Source organism: Dermacentor variabilis, chromosome 6, assembly GCF_050947875.1.
Source record: "Dermacentor variabilis isolate Ectoservices chromosome 6, ASM5094787v1, whole genome shotgun sequence".
NCBI lineage: Eukaryota > Metazoa > Arthropoda > Arachnida > Ixodida > Ixodidae > Dermacentor > Dermacentor variabilis.
This window is the reverse complement of record NC_134573.1, coordinates 134463158-134479814: the sequence shown is the minus strand read 5'-3', so window position 1 is coordinate 134479814 and position 16657 is coordinate 134463158. Positions and strand designations below refer to the sequence as shown.

The 16657-nt window shown below is 47.7% G+C and overlaps 1 protein-coding gene across 1 annotated transcript; it reads right to left on the bottom strand.

Moving 5' to 3' along the window:
• Positions 1–15787, bottom strand: LOC142586302 (uncharacterized). The gene is made up of 6 exons (XM_075697545.1): positions 15711–15787; positions 14892–14987; positions 13936–14490; positions 7495–7608; positions 5273–5380; positions 1–3839 (listed from the first exon to the last, which is right to left on the bottom strand). The coding sequence occupies exons 1-6, from the start codon at positions 15714–15716 to the stop codon at positions 3336–3338; spliced, it is 1383 nt and encodes a 460-aa protein (XP_075553660.1). The 5' UTR covers positions 15717–15787; the 3' UTR covers positions 1–3335.
• Positions 15788–16657: the final 870 nt, after the last annotated feature.

The following is a 16657-nucleotide window of genomic DNA, read 5'->3' as shown; positions in this document are numbered from 1 at the left end:
CCCAAAACCACACATCACGCATAACGTAAATATACCCTGAAGATAGAAAAAAATGATTACCCTGTGCCCACACAAACATATGCAGTTTTCCTGCTAAAGGCTTGATATTATCCCCAGCTGAGACGCCATGCAACGAAAATCAATATACGCATTCACATTAAACTACCTATAGCAATTGCACACAAAACTACATTGCGGCTAACATTGTAAGTATCAAACCTGAAGATGCTTAAGTTTATGACCCCTACTCCTTCGTTGTTATTTTGCTTTCTTACGAAAGTAATCCATCGCTTCTTTTTAAGACTAGGACAGAAAGACATGATAGCAAGGGCGCTGTCATGTCTTCATGTGTCCTCGTCTTAAAAAGTAGGGCGGAATTGCTTTCGTAAGAAAGAAAAATAATGCATACCAACTAGTCCCGCGACGTGCTTTGTAAAGCGATCCCACGTTGTTGTTTATCTATTGCGACAGAATGAAAAGCTTGCTTACTGAAGAACCCTCTATTCCAAACTCGTACCCAAAAAAGACTAAACGAGAAGAATATACATAGGAAAGAAATTATCACCGTGGGTTTGCGTTAGAATGGCACCTAGAACAATGCACATGGTAAGCAAAGAAAAGCTATGCGTGGTACTTGCTGCCTCAATGACAGAATGCTATGTCCCTGAGTTTAGAAGCTTTTATTGACTGGCGAGTACAAGCATTTGACGCATACGTTTATGTTGGCACTGCGTTTGTCAAAAGTTTCGATGCAACAGCGTGAGTCTCAAGTTCTGTATCCAGGCCCTCGGTTACGGCACCTGTATGTCGCCAGGAGCTTCCAAGCTCAGAATTGTGAGGAACGCTCCGTACTCAGCCTAAAAGGCTCTGGATCAGCGGCAGCTCCATGAAGACTATCGCATGCCACCATAATACAGTCCTAAGTAGCGGCGGATTGGCATAAAAACCATTGACAAAGACTGAACAATCAGCAATTGCCTCAGACGAAAGCTGAATCCGGCCACCAAAGCTAATAGAACCCAAACATTCAGTTCTTGAAAGCAAAGCAAGATGCGCAACGATTTCCTTCGTCTCATTTCTCACTTCCAAGCGATACTAGTGAGATCGTCAAACACAGTTAGTTGTGCCACCGTTAACTATTTCTGCCAACCTTGAATCCATGATGTGCTACTATATGAGACTTGACGTTATCCCTTAAATACACAATGTCATAATGCGAAGGAAACCCCGAGGCAAACGTCGAAAGAAGGCGACGATGCTAAACATGACGTATACTACCGAGGTTATTTACGAAAGAACTGTGATTCCACGCAAGTTTATGCTTATTTTATCGCTCCAGTTCTTAGAGGCAAAAAGTTCCACTCACGAGCCTGCGGACCAATGTATAAATGTAAGAGAGCTGACGACGGTACAATGTGGGAACATGTTTCAGTGCAGTCTAAATGACGATAAAAACGATACCACTACCAACCACGTCTACCCAGCTACCTTTCGCCAAGCTGTTCAACAACAAAAAAATTATTCAATATGTACCACGTGAGATATAACTATAGAACCATGTTCGCTCATCAGATGTCTTACGACCAAAGATGACGGGCTTACGCCGAGTTTCTTAAATATTTTTTTTTCTTTGAAGAGCTTGACTAATGTTAGCTGAGACACCGTGTATATCCTACTGTGCGAATTACTCACACGAAAGCTTTCTGTTGTTATCCGTAGTTATCTGAATGCGATCTCCCGCTTAGAGTAGCATGTGTTTTCAAAATACGACAACGTCAGGTTTTAAAATTTCTCAGCGGCGGCACCTCAGTACGAAATCCGTGTTTTACTGCTGGGTCTCCCGATAGTATCTTCAGCGGAACTACTAAAAGTCAGTCATCCCGCAGACAAGATCCCAGCTACTTCGTTTCTCAGTTAGAACAGCGCAAGTAACACCACCGAGCCTCGCATTCGGGAAAGTTTCCAGCCTGAGCTAAGGAAAAATTATTCGCTCTCAAGAGTGCACGTACGTGCATATTTCTGCCCAAACTGAGAGACCGAACCGTACGTTCCATATAGATAACTTACTTTAACAGGTGCAACATTGAGATTCGAGCTATCTTAAAGGCACTCCACACTGTAAAATAATTTACATCCTTAAATACTAAAAAGAAGTAAACCCGTCTGTAACTCACACCCTTACGCCTTTCTTGGGTGTAAGGATGTGAGTTATAAACAGATATACGCCCTTACTCAATTAAAGGGTGTAAATTAGTTTATGGTATATACTCTGGTTGGCGCATGCATCAATTGCACGAGGTTTGCGGGCCATCGTATTCGTACTTGTATGGCCTAGCCACACTGTTTTTGACACACTGAGAACTCATGCATCGGTAGCAACAATCGAGCTCGTGTTCTTGGATATTTACGGGAGCATTTCCTGAAGACTATAGATGCTCTCAAAAAGTATGCGCATAAGATAAGCGCTAAGCATGGCCTTCATATGTGTTGGAATCCTAATCTTTAAAAACGTTTAAGCCATAACCTAGAGACTTGTTAGTAATATTTGCGAGCTGTGCAAAGAGTATTAAAGGTTCATAGAACAAAGAGAGCTTTAACAGCCTTCACAACGGTGGCAATTTTAGGAACTGCGGGCGCGTAATTTATTCTTAAGTCTTCGCTTGAACGTATTGAAGTTCACGAGATACTAAGTGGCGACTATGTACATAGGAATGACTTGCAATTTGTTTCTGATACTGCACCTCTGTAACGGCCACGCCATAGTCGCTGGTGAAATGCGCTTTGTGATGCTGGGACTTTAGGATCACAGTCGCTGGGAGCTATAGTCGAGCGCCTCTACAATGAACGCCTCTACAACAAAATGGCTTGTACAACGAAGGAATAATTATGTCCCCGCTTTATATTGTGAGCTATGCGGTGCGAGACCTTTACAACGAAGTGTCTTCTATAACAAATGATTTCGGAGGCCCCGAGCACTGCGTTGTAAAAGCGTTCTACTGTACGCGGAGCCCTGATTTCAGCGTTGGCATCACACTCCAGGAAATGGATTCTGCAACACCGCTGGCTCAATATATGTGAAACGTGCACGCAATTCAGCAGCCGCATAAGGCTTCTGCAGCAACAATGTCACGTCCGCATGCGTTACGCTGCGCGTCATCTGCCTTAAGATCACACAAAAAGCACCACTGTATACAAAACGTTTTCTAGACAAAAAATAACCCTCGGAGTTTTCAACTTTCTCCCATTAGGCGCGCATCGCATACGCCGGGCCATAGACCGCGAAGTTAAGCTTGAGCTGTGAGCATTACCCGGACGAGAGACAGAAGCACGCGATTCTACCAGCGCCTGTAGTCCCGGGCATCGTACTCGACTTCGAGACCCGGCTGCACCGCAGCCGTTACATATGGCTTCTTCTCGTACACTGGCCTGAAGCTATGCAGCGCCGCAGCTACGGGTGCGGCTGGCTTGAGAACAGGTCCCACTATGGCTGGGCCGTAGACATGGGCAGCATTCACTGCGGGAGCGACTTTTGTAACTACTCCCACAGGCGATGATGGCTGCAGAAGGAACGGCTCCACGGCGGGCGCCGCAGGCAGCGCGACGGGGGCGTTGATGCCGGCTCCGGCAGGACTGGAGGCGGCCGTTCCCGGTTCATTGGTGGAGATGTAGACGCGAAAGCCGTTGTGGTCGGCAACGTACTTGACGAGGCGGACCCGTCCGTCCGCGTCGGCGATGCCGTACGAGCCGATCTTGTGACCCCAAGGGTTGCCGGTCTCCTGGCGGAAAGTGGCACCGCCGGGGTGTCGCGCCTTGTAGCCGAAGTCGTAGTTGCCGGCCACCTGAGCAAACGTACGCGCAAGCGCTAACTAGCAACGACCTATACTGGCGATGTCGAATAGAAGGGGAACAGTACAATTCCCTAAGTTCTTGTTAAAAGATAATAAAAGTTGTTAACAGGGCCTTTCAACGTCCTCTACCGTCGCTTCCTTAATTAGTTTGAATATTTTGTAAGCATTCTTTACGTTACACAAACAAACGTTCCGTTGTATGCCTAAATAAAGAAAAAGTAGCATTTGCTATAGGTATATTTGCCTCGTACACGAAAAGCAAACGTGTTCGCAAGTTCCTATCACTTTACCTCCCCCTTCCCCTATCTCCCCAGCGCAGGATAGCAAACCGGATCTTCTCATTTGGTTAACCTCCCTGCCTTTCCCCTTTCTTCTGTCTCTCTCTCTGTTCGCAAGTTCGTCACTGGTAGGGGGATTAAAAACGTGCCTGGACCGATTAGGCAGTGCCATTGTGAGAAGGCTCGGAACCGCCCTTGTGCTTTCAATGACTGGTACAGACAGAACTTTTAAGAACCAGCTTGCGCGTACCTTCGGTGGAAGACATTCGAAGGCCTCTTCGAGAGCAAGTGAGAACAATATGTGATTGTACTAAATATTTGGTTCTGTATCAAGCTATTCGGGCAGTAGAGCGTGCCGCACGCCTTCATGAGACTAGTGATGTTCATTGTTGCTCTTATACGTAAAATACGAGTAGATAATTACACAGTTCTGAGTGATTGACACCACAATGTTCTCGTGGCATCGACTTAAGGCATAAAGCATACCGTTTCTGTTTTTTTTTTTTTTTTGACCAATCTATGTCCTGGCGGTCATACGTTGGTAATGTTTGTCGTCGGCAAGGGTCGAAGGGACACCTTAATTTTCTGATTATTGCATTTCGGCCACGAAATACACTATGCCTATATCAGGTTCGAATCTAAGTCGGACTGCTTTTAACGTGCACCAATACCAGTGCCTCTGCGTTAGTCCTTGTTTGCGGCGATCGATCAACTTGGTGCTGACCCTATCGAAGAAGCTACGATCGGTGATCCAGGGACGCATGCCTACGGATGACTTTGGCTCTAAGGAGCAACTCGATAAGTCGAGAGATAAACGCACGCAGTTTTACTGCCAGACGAAACGCGCCAGCTGGAGTAGCGCGATGCCGAGGCAATTTAAGCCGCAAACGTTTATATGCGTCATCCATCACATTTCAGTGCCAACAGCTATGAGCTCCGTTACAGCTTCCCGTAGTTCCTCCAGAATAGAGAACTTCATAGCATAATATGCGTCATAATTGATACCGCTCCGTGTCGGGACCAATTAGTTTCCGTCAGGACTGTTTCTTATGGTTTGTTGAGCCAAGGCGCGGTTCCGAAGTCCTTGTGCTAATGCAGGACCTGGCGTTTTAACGAAGTATTTGACTGTAAGAGGGGTACGCTTACATCTTGCGAATGATGGCTTGTAGAAGACTCAGTCTCAATGTAACCAGTCACTGGCGCAACGTATCCAGCACGAGCCACAGCCAGCAGAACGGGTAAAACGATGTACTCCTGTTCGAAAGAAGCAAAAAAAAAATTTTAATATAAGAAAATGGCACGTCTCGATGATAGTTAGTCACTGTCAACTTCTCTCCGATTGTCTTTGCTAAAGTAAGTCTAGATGAAGCACTATAAAACGCCTTAATTATTGAATTACAACTCAATATCTACGTAAGAATATATTACTATCAAGCAGCACGGGGCTCCCTACAAGGTATCTAAATGTGACTGTAGAAATCCTGAGAAAATTCAATCACACACGGTCATTTTGCCACCGGGGCTTCGATTCAAACTTTGACACTCGAGGTCGCGTACCGCGCAAGAGTGACGGACTGTAACTGACGATGTGTTTGCTTTGTTATGTGCTCTCTCTCTCTCTCCTCCCATCTTTCATCCCCCCCCATCCCGCTCCCATGTGTAGGGTAGCAAACCGGTTAGGCTACACTGGTTAAACTCCCTGCCTTCCTTCTCCACTTTTTCCTTCCTTCCTTCCTTGACGCTCGAGGATGGGTATTTTGATTATATCTTTGCGCTTCCGGTCCCAAAGCCCCGCCTGGGCAATGGTATGCGCTATATAGCAGAGGATTTCGGAATAATTTTGCCTACGTCGGGCGCTACTACAACGAGCACCTAAATTAAGGGCACGAGCATCTCTACATTTCAAGCGCGTCGGAATGTGGCTCCGTGGCTGCGAAATGAACAAATGAATCTGTACTTACTAGCAGAATGCCATAAATTGTCAGCAACAGCAGCAGGTTCAATATTTTTTTTTTTTTTTGTATGAGCCAAACACTGACAAGAAGTGATCTAATCTTATCGCATTTTAATAGCATTGCAAACGTGGTGGTATACGACAGTATTTGTGACATACCGTAAAGAAAGGCTTTACCAGGTCAAGGTGACTCCTCCGCTCCTATATTATATGACGACATGCTGTTCAAAAGGAGGTCGAGTGTTCGATTACCGGACGCTGCGGCTGAACTCTGACCTGAGCGGAATTGGAGAACGGTCATGCACCGGGCTTTGAGTGCACGTTACAGAAGCCTAGAAGGTAGAAATTATTACGGAGTGCTCCACAGCACCCCGTCCCCCCATGTTGCCATGGTTTATATAAAGAAATAGTGCTAAATTTTTGCCGGAAAATTAGTAGCAATCTGTAGATTTCGTTATGCTGGCAATGTTGATATTTTAGGCAATGTTTTCCCCCGTCACAGATTCAGCGCTTAATGTTGGTTTTACAATGTGTCATCTGTGAAGAGGTAACGCAGTACATTGACCTCCAAAATTATTGATGCTGTGCAGGGTGCCGCGCGGTCCAGAGCGAATCTGGAACACCGTCAGTGTTAAACCGACGCCTTACTTGTTACAGTTTTCGTAACTTAAGCAGCGGCAATGTATTTCCGCCTAACCGTATATAGAGCTCGTATGCGAAGACGGCAGGTGGCTCATGATCATAAAGCTTTTTAATAAAACCACTGTATTGTCTAAAAATACCACCGTGTACAGCAAGCTCCTATATAGCTCTAAAAAAGATCAACACTTTTCATAGCAGTGATTGAGCCGTTGAACGCCAACTGTCACCTATTAACCACCCGCCGTGGTTGCTCAGTGGCTATGGTGTTGGGCTGCTGAGCACGAGGTCGCGGGATCGAATCCCGGCCACGGCGGCCGCATTTCGATGGGGGCGAAATGCGAAAACACCCGTGTGCTTAGATCTAGGTGCCCGTTAAAGAACCCCAGGTGGTCAAAATTTCCTGAGTCCTCCACTACGGCGTGCCTCATAATCAGAAAGTGGTTTTGGCACGTAAAACCCCAAATATTATTATGTCACCTATTAACCACTTACATGGCCTCGCATCTAGCAGTTACACGCGATACAAAATAACAGGAGTAGTCTATACTACGCATGTCTGAACAAAGAGCAAGTACAAAATATTGAAAGGTAACATAAGACAAACACGCGTTCTACCGCTAGCGAGGCGCGGCTACTCGTGTGCGAAGATGAATTCATCTTGATTAGGTTGTCGGTTTAAATAGTACGAAACCGCGGTTTGAACGCCGCTTTACGTGTTTCGTCGTGCAGCGATCAGTGCTCCGACCGCCTTCCGCGCATCCGGTGGACTCACCTGCATGGCGTAATCCTCAGAGTGACGACGAGCGCCGCGACAGCCGGAGGCGTGATGTTCCGCAGTGTGTTGTTCGGCTCTCGGAGGCGGGAGGCGCCCGCCTTTTATATACGGCTGCGGGAGAGAAAGTGCGACCGACCTGACCTGACCCGCGGTTGACGAGATCGGCGTTGTCGTTCGTCGACGTCGGAGCACGAGCGGCTCTTCTAATTGCGTGACCCACACACGGGCACGGGTGACGGCAAAACCCCTGAATCCCGCCATTTGCTGCTTCTCCCGTAGCCATCTCTCACCCACCTTTGTTTGAGGGGGGGGGGGGGGGGGGGGAGTGCATGGCAGGGGATGTTGCTGCAGTTCGGATTAGCCTAGCGAACTTGGTCAGGCGATTGTTCCGCCTGAGCTGAGCATCTCATGCTTTGTTAGCAAGGATTTGTCACCACATGTCGATCAAGTCAGTGTCTTAAATGACGTTTCAATTTTGAATTAAAAGTGAGCTGGTGCCGTTGTTGTTCTCAACTTCTGCAGACCTCCGCCAACAAGAATGTTTTTTTGAAGTCCGACAGCATTCATTTGCGTTGCCAGGAGAGTATCCGGCATTTTGCCTAAACTCCTCGAAAAAAAAAAAAAAAAGCTGTGCGAGCTTTAACAGAGGTTTCGTCTCAGCTATAGTTGGTTCATGATTACAGTAATGTACAGCCTTAATTCACAGGCAGGACGATCTGTCGTATTGCATCTTCTTTGCTCGCTCCACAAATGTACGGGGTATCCTACAGCAACATAACACTTTGTCCACTATACAGATGTTTAACGTATAGTACATTCCTCGCCGAGAGATTCGTTTACGTTAATGTTGCACATGTGAATGCAGCTCTACCCCATAAGTTAACCGATAGCTGAATAAAAAAAAATAAAGTAGTAGATGCGTACAAACTCGCAGCAGGCATATTACAAGAACAGCTTTGTAGCGCCCACGGACGCCGCTACGCGCGGACGCTAAAGGTCGGCGCTCTCGGTCGGCAAGAGAAAAAGGTGGCGAAAATAAAGTTGGGCGGAGCGCGCTCGCGGCGCAACAACGGCACGCGTTAGTCCGTTCTAAGAGAGAGAGGGAGGGGGGAGGGGGAGGGGAGGTAGGGAGGAAGGACAGGCAGCGAGGTTAACCAGACTGAGTCCACTTTGCTCTCAACTGCTGCTCCTTGCTCCACAGAAAGCGAATCACACTTTTTTGCTCGTAGGCCGTGGACACGTGAAGCACGACCGGCAGATAAGGCCGGTCCGGTCCAATAAAGGTCCACTGCTGGTAACACGCGTGGGCAGGGGAGTGTCGTTCTAGGAGACTGATAGGCTGGTCCCGTGGTCCTGGCGCTCAGCTGCAACCTCTCGGTTCGCGACAGCTTTAGCCTGAAAAATGACCTCTAAAAGCCCTCAAAGTTGCCCTAATCGAATTCGTAGCTTAGGTGGGATTCTTCAGAAGCATCGTTCAATAAGCGAATAAGAATGTACCCCTACTATAAGGAACACGATTGCTCCGGCTTCAGGCAGCCTGGCTTTAGTGCAAGAGTCGTTGCTGTAATTGCTTTTTTTACGCCTTTTGTGGCTACACGTTCGCCCTCAGAACGCTTCTTTTAACTATTCCCTCGGTTCGAGAAGAAAGGGAGCAGCTACTTGCTGACAACCTGCAGAAAAGGGAAAATACCACACAGTATTTCGAAACGTGGTGTTCTAAGACAAGGACTTGATGGCCAGAAAAATAATTTTACGTTTTCTGATTGTATTCTTCCGGATAGAATCAGTGTGCTGATAAATCTTCAGGACACTGATGTCCTGAAGATTTAGGGAAGCCGTGTGTAGCCCATGTCATAGAGACTCAGGTGGAACAACTGGCCTTCAAACACGTCAGGCTAATCCCACGTGTTTCCACACCATCCCCACTCTACTTTGAGAAGGAGCACGCTGCTTGCCGGCTTCCACCGAGCGTGCTCGTTCTAACCGAGGTTCATTGGTGCTTATTAGATTAATTACCACGCACAGTTTAACATTAACAGCACTGCAATCGTGCCTGCGAAAAGCCTCTGTAGACAGACTTGAGAACCTAACATCCGGTGACGCCCAGAGAGGTACAGTACCAATGGACTCATTCACTCGGTAGCCGTTGACCTGTATAAAAATGACATACCGCGCAAACAAGGCAAGCACGGCGAGCATGCTCCAGCGCTATCATGAATCCTTGCAAACTGATTGAATACTCAGGGGCTTCGAGATTTCGCAAGGCAAACCAGGCGCACGTTCGTATATTAATGAGTATATACATACGCTGCGCTCCGTATCTGCAAAGTTTCGCAGCCCTATCTTTGTTCACCTACTCATGCCAATAATGTTAAAATTACCCGTGCACTTACCGAAAACAAGATGGGGAAGGAACCGACATGGCACAGCGCAAACGGGCTCTGAATAGCTTACGCCTTAGGAGAATGCTTGAAAGGGGCCAGGTATCACGAAAGCCTAAATCTTCCACGCGATTTCTCTTCGCGCGATCGTGACACCTATTAAAGCTATTTGTCCAGGTGACATTACTACCTTTCTAGCTGTACCACACGAAGGGGCTCTAACGATGGCTGTAAACGTCATTTACTTGAGAAGTGGAGCAGGAGGTGGGCTGGACCCGTCATTTTTCCATGATTGGAATTCAGGACGAGCGATCTATTAGACGCATTTCCTTGTTGGCTGTCGTCCGAGTTCTACGAACGCAGCCTTCCGCACCCCGATCGCCCATCAATATTTTGCATCGGTGCTTAAGGAGGGCGTCAAGGAACATGTGGCATTCGAGGCTACACGATTTTAAATCCCTCGAGATTCTTGTCATTGTGTTTTTCATTTTCAGGTCACAGAATCTTGATAACGTGGTTCATTTACTTATTCATGAAGCTCTATCCTTCGCAGTGGCGCTTAACTTCATATCGCATAATCGGTTAACGGCAAATGTGATTAATCATTAAGGTATAAAGAGCTGTACAATATTTATTAAATACTGTCCCCTTCCAGTTAGCAATTAGGCACACCTTGCTTGATTGATTATACTCGTACTGAGAAACCACGGACAAGCGCAACTTTGACATGAGTCAAATATATCTAGTTGGCGTCCTTGTATTCAGTCAAACGATAAAATGCCTCCTTTTACTGCCCCAGGAAGAAAAATGCGACCTTGGCTAAGTCGACATGGACTAGTCGGAATTACTTGCATAATCTTAAAGTCTCCTTTGCAAATGTTTTCTCTGTTAAAATATCCTTCAGTATATCTGAGAAGAGGCGGTGAGGTATGTCACGAGACCAATCTTGTACACGTTACAGAAAAAAAAGTGGCTGAATACAATTAGAATTACTTCTTTCAAAAATGTAATTGATTCAGTTCCGAAAACTGCCCAACGAAATTAATTGAGCAGTTATTTAAATGTTATCAATTATTTGAACCTTAACTTCCTTTCTGCTGTTATTAATATTGCTCAAATACAGTAAATACGAGGGCAAATCAGAAAGTATCTGCCCCTATATTTTATTAGCCGAAATAAGGTACATACAGGTAATTAGAAATATACGTACTATTTTACGTATACCTTACACTACTTTCCACATAGTCCCCGCACTGGTTCAGACATTTGTCCCATCGCAGCTCTAAATTTGAGACGCCCCTGTGGTGGAATTCGTCCGGCTGACTGTGAAGCCACCATCGGGCTGCTGTCTTGGCTTCATCGTTGCACGTGAATCGAGATCACCTCTCACTTCTCAAAGCGAGGCGCCTTTCCCCATGCGTGAGCTTCATTTCCCTGTGGACTTCGATGGGCGTTCGCCCCTTGCTCCACAGAAAGCGAATCACACTTCGTTGCTTGTACGCCGTGGATGTGGGAAGCACAACCGGCAGATAAGGCCGGGCCGATCCAAGAAAGGTCCACCGCTGCTGGAAATGGATATGTCGACTTCGCATTCGCAGCCGCAATTTGGCTAAACAAGTAGCGGCAAAGACTTTCTGATTCACCCTCGTAGAACAGCTCGCCCTTCCATTTCGATGTGTCCTCTGCATTCGATGCGCGCGCTAGTAAGATGCGCTGTGTGGTAACGCGCGAACACTTTGCTCATAAGACTGTGGTCACAGAATGCCACGATGCGTTCGGTTCTCTACGATGCGCAGGACTTAACCTTTGCTGGGGCTAGAGAAAGCCATTCCCGATGGCGCGGGTGAAAATTGAAAAATCGCATATAGGTGCATGATTTCCTGGCATTGGCATATAAAGCGGCCATCGCCATCGAACCATTGACTCACCATTTCAATTTGTCGGTTAACATCTGGTGGGCCTCCCTTCGACGCCCTTCAGTCGTTGCCCATTTAGACATTTAGACTTAGGCAACTGATTAATACCGACTCCAGCAAACGCGTTTACGTTCCTTTAAAATGTGACCAAATTTACAATGCAATTTAACGTAAAACTGCTTGCTCAGCCCTTAAGATACTGTTCTTGTGTTATTACAATCACGCAAAAAAAAATGTGTACATGAGTCACGCAATACCAACCAGATAGAAACATTTTCTTTAAATGGCCACAAACTTCTGTCTATGTCAGAGAAGTAGACTACACTGAAAGAAGAATTGAGCAGCAGCTATGGGCCGTCTGTAAGCGCTTCCAGGAGAGATGGAGAGAGAAAGAAAGATGTATTATAAGAGAAAAGCTCAGAGGTGGGACATTCAAAAGAAATGTGCAACTCTGCAACCTTGGCAGGATCAGGTGATTGAGGTGTAGCCGCAGTACGCTGATTGTGAGTACGGGGTAAACCGTCTACATGTTTTCGCCCCTTTGGATTCAGTAATTTCCCGCGTAATTCAAGTACTCAAAGTTGCGTTGCCTGGAAAAGCTTCTGTCGTGAAAAATGTAACTGGTTACATGTAATTGGTTACTGAAAAAGGTATCTACTTACAGTGAGCGTTACCGAGTAAATCAATAGTTAAATTACAGTTACATTACCAAAAATGTAAACAATTACTTGTAAGTATTTACGTACAAGTCCGCGCGATACAGAGAGCCTAAACTGGCCGCGCGGCGTGGCGCATGGACTAAAGAAGTAATTCTGGACCACTTCTAACACCTTTCATCTTTAACGAACGCAATGAGAGGTGAGGCACATGTCCAAGGCTACAGTCTTCTGATCTACCCCTGATTAGCGTTTGTCTTAATTGGGACTAGATGGGCGCTCAGGCGGCTCGCTTGGCATTGTTGGCTTTTACCTAAGTCATATTGCATAAATTCTCGCTCATTCTGTGCGCAGCAGACGACTGTTATTTTGTGTGGCATTATGATCAGGTTACACTTTCGTCTACGGTAGCCATTTTTTATAGACGAACTAAATACCATGAATACATAAAGTGGCCGTGGCATTGCTGTCTAGTTCTTCATAGGCAAGAAAGATCTAAAGCAAGGTTGTCTGGCATAAACTATAAACGCGTTCACAAATTTATCCTTCGTAAGAGTGTCTTATCATTGGCCAGCGTTCCGGCTACCACACCACACGATGACGATCATCGTGATAACATCATAGGGGCAGCAGTAGCTATATATGGAGTTTTGGGAATATGAACTGGGACAAGTAACTGAGATTTGAGCTGAGAATGGTACGCTCTATTTGTCACTTTGAATAAAGGTTTTCAATGTAATACTCTACCCTCATGGCACAGCAATGTGCGCTGCCACAAATGTCCCTTTCTTTGCAAGAGAGCAGCTGTGCTGCAGTTCAAATTTTTTGTACATTAAGCACAGACGCAACATTGTTGTACTGTAATCGTATGCGCAATTTAGCTGACTCATATACCAGGTTAGAGCACAGGCTAAGCTGCTACATTCACTAAATTTCATTTCTAAACCGAGTCAAACCGGGAGTGAGACATCTTATGTGCTACTTTTTCGGCAATGCCCTTTGTAAAGCACGATCATGTGGTGTGTTGATATAATTCCAAACTCTAGCACCTTCTCTCGTTGTCTTTCATGACACATGCGTTCCTGCGTGCCTTCAGATGATGCGATGAGCATCTTGATGCTTACGTAACCATAACAAGCATTGTACGGAGACCAACCAGCCCGCTTTAGTGATTAAATAACACTCGAACGCTTCAAATTCCACAGCGACAAGACATCTTTTTATTCAAAACAAGCATGACACACACTACTCGGCGAACACATGGAAGCAAACGATGAGCGAAATTGAGCAGCATTAAAGCAACAGACGAAGAGTGCGCTTAGGAACGTGAGACTTTGCACAAAAGTGGGCCAGAGAACGAGAGACCATCGAGGATTGAGAAACAACGGCGACGAAGCACCAGTGCGAACAATAAAAAACAACACTAACTAAAGGCGAGTTGAAGCCACAATTAACTACTATCCTTCTTTGTTACATAACTTAATAATGCTTAACGAAGCCGTGGCCGCCGTGGCCGTGGTGCCCGTAACCGCCGTAACCGCCGTAGCCGCCATAACCGCCGTAGGCTCCGCCGAAGCCTCCTCCGTAGCCACCTCCGAAGCCAGTTCCGGGGATGGCAGCACCGAACACGTGGGCCGCCTTGGTGGCTCCCGCACCGATGCCGGCTCCGGCACCGAGGTATCCTCCGGCTCCGTATCCAGCGCCTCCGAGGTAGGCTCCACCTCCGTACGCTCCGGCTCCGTAGCCTCCGGCGCCGTAGCCTCCGTAGGCGCCATCGTGGTGTCCGGCGGGGACGTGGAGGATCGGGGCGTTGATGCCAGCGGAGGCGGGCGAGGATGGAGCGGTGCCGGGCTCGTTCGTGGACACAGCAGCACGGAAGCCCGCGCCGTCAGCGACGTACTTGACGGTGCGCCAGCGGCCGTCGGCGCCACGCAGGCTGTACGAGCCCCGCTTGTTGCCCACGCCGTCACCGGACTCCCAACGGGAGGTGCCGCCCGTGGCGTGGTTCTCGTTGTAACCGAAGCTGTAGGCGCCGGAGATCTGTTTTGATGGCGGATGAACGGGGTGGAGGAAAAAAAAGGCTGTGCATAAAGTGGAAACAGGAGTTCCTAACCGTCCCACTCTCCCGCGATGTGGTCCCGCTACCTTTAGTTGTCTTTCTTCTTAAACTAGCAATTAAAGAGCTGATGATACCGTGGCTGGTACGTTCACATTAACTGAAGCTAAAACGAGGAGATAGGCTTTATCCACCAATTTCGTGTTACGTAGTTGACCCTAGTGCTCCGTGTTAAAGGGCACAAAGTTCTGTGCTTGAAAGCAGCAATACGAAGTACCTGCCGCGTGTCAATACACTATTCTAAGTATTTGTTGTCGCCATATAAACAACAAGGAAAATGGGGTCCTAAAGCGCTAACAATGAGTATATGTGGTAAAATGCTCACGTCCTGAGAGCGATGCTGGCTGGAAGTTCCACCGTGGCCGCCCCCGACGAAACCGGCGTGAGCGACGGCGCAGGCAATGGCGAGAACAATGAGGACCTGAAGGGAGCGTCAAAGCAAGGTTATTAAATATGTTCAAACTGTGTGAGAGAAATATTTTGGGGGGTTATTCAGACCATTTCTCACTAGTTCCTCTTCAAAAATGTGCGCTGTTGCGCTTGTCCTATCGTTCAATAATGACGAGGCGTCTGCCTCGTCTTCAATTTTTAATACACTAATCTCTAGCTAAATTTCGAATCACCAGCGCACTCCATTTTATATGAGGCTAATTAACGGCACAGTTTTTCATCTAGGTGCGGCTATCGAAGCTAACGCCTATGCCAAGTTGGCATAGGTTCTCACGGCTGAAATCTTAACCAATAAGCCCACCAGTACTATTTCTGGTAGCATTAAGTATTGTTGGCTGGATAGTCACTAATATGGTCACTAACACCTCCAGCAATGTTATTCTCTTTCTACATCTAACGAATCTGCATAATTCCCTCATATTAGGAGCCTGTAGTAATACCGCACCATTGCCTAAACAATGAATCATATGCTTATTAGACGTCTACTTTATCAACTAGTCAGTTCAAGATGAGCTTGGAATTGACTGCCCAGCATAGCTTTCAATCTGCTGCGTTTTTACAGTGCACTGCGGGTGCTTCCTGCGATAGACTCTACGGAAGGTAACACCGATTTCTACGGGAGGCTGCACAGGAAGCAAGCCGTGGTAGGAGCAGCCGTCGTAGCCGGCCGCCTGCCCAGGCACGTCGTTCTCACCTTCATAGCTGGTGGTCGGTGGTGTGTGTGCTGGTACTCCACAGGACTTCTTCGACTCAACTCTGAGATGGCTGAGCGAGTTCTGATGTCTCTGTCCGGGCGGCGGCCGCCCTTATATACCGGCGATGCCGGGTGGCGAACGCGCAGTGCCTCACAAGCAGAGGTCCAGCCAGGCTGTCAAGACCTGCGATGGGAGCCCCCCCCCTCCCCCCCCCCCTGCCGGACCGCACCACGTGACACAATCCGCAGCGCGGACAGCGTGCATACAACAACCACACCAACATTGCCTCCCCCCCCCCACCTTCTACGCAACCCAATCCCCCAACGCAACGCTGACACACCGGTTCACTTTCTTTGTACGCGCGTCCAGTCTCAGCGGACGGCGGAAAGGAGTGATTCCGCCGCGCCACGAGCTAGCACGCGCTGCGTGCGATCCAGTTCGCGGGGCCAAGAGCAGCAGATGACGAAGAATAGGACCCTGTGATGTCTGTCTGTGCGTGCGCGTCTCGCCGGTGAGCCGCGCTGCTGATGACAGAGGCGGCAGCGGAATTCGCTGCCGCGCTGGGCTTCCTTTGTGTTCCCCGAGCGGCGAGACCGCCCCCAAGGACAGCCCCAGAAGTCATCGGAAGCTGCCGAGGGCGCCGTTGTTGTTCGCGAAGGGCCGCCGCCTTCCGCTCTTCGCCTCCTTGATCGGTGTCCAGGTTAAACTAATAACGAGTTTTCTACAGCTCCGCCGTCACCGCCGGTCGAGCTGCCGTGGCATGCTATGAAAAAAAAAGCGTCCGGGCTGCCCGCTCGGCGCCCACAGCGGCCGCAGTTCCACAGCGTTGGTCGCCTCCGTTTCTTCAGTACTTTCTGCAACGTCGCGCGCAGGGCTAGTTGGCTTTTCACATTGCATTTATTTTTTTCTCTTTGTCGTTTCCTTCTATATTTCAGTCCCCGCGACA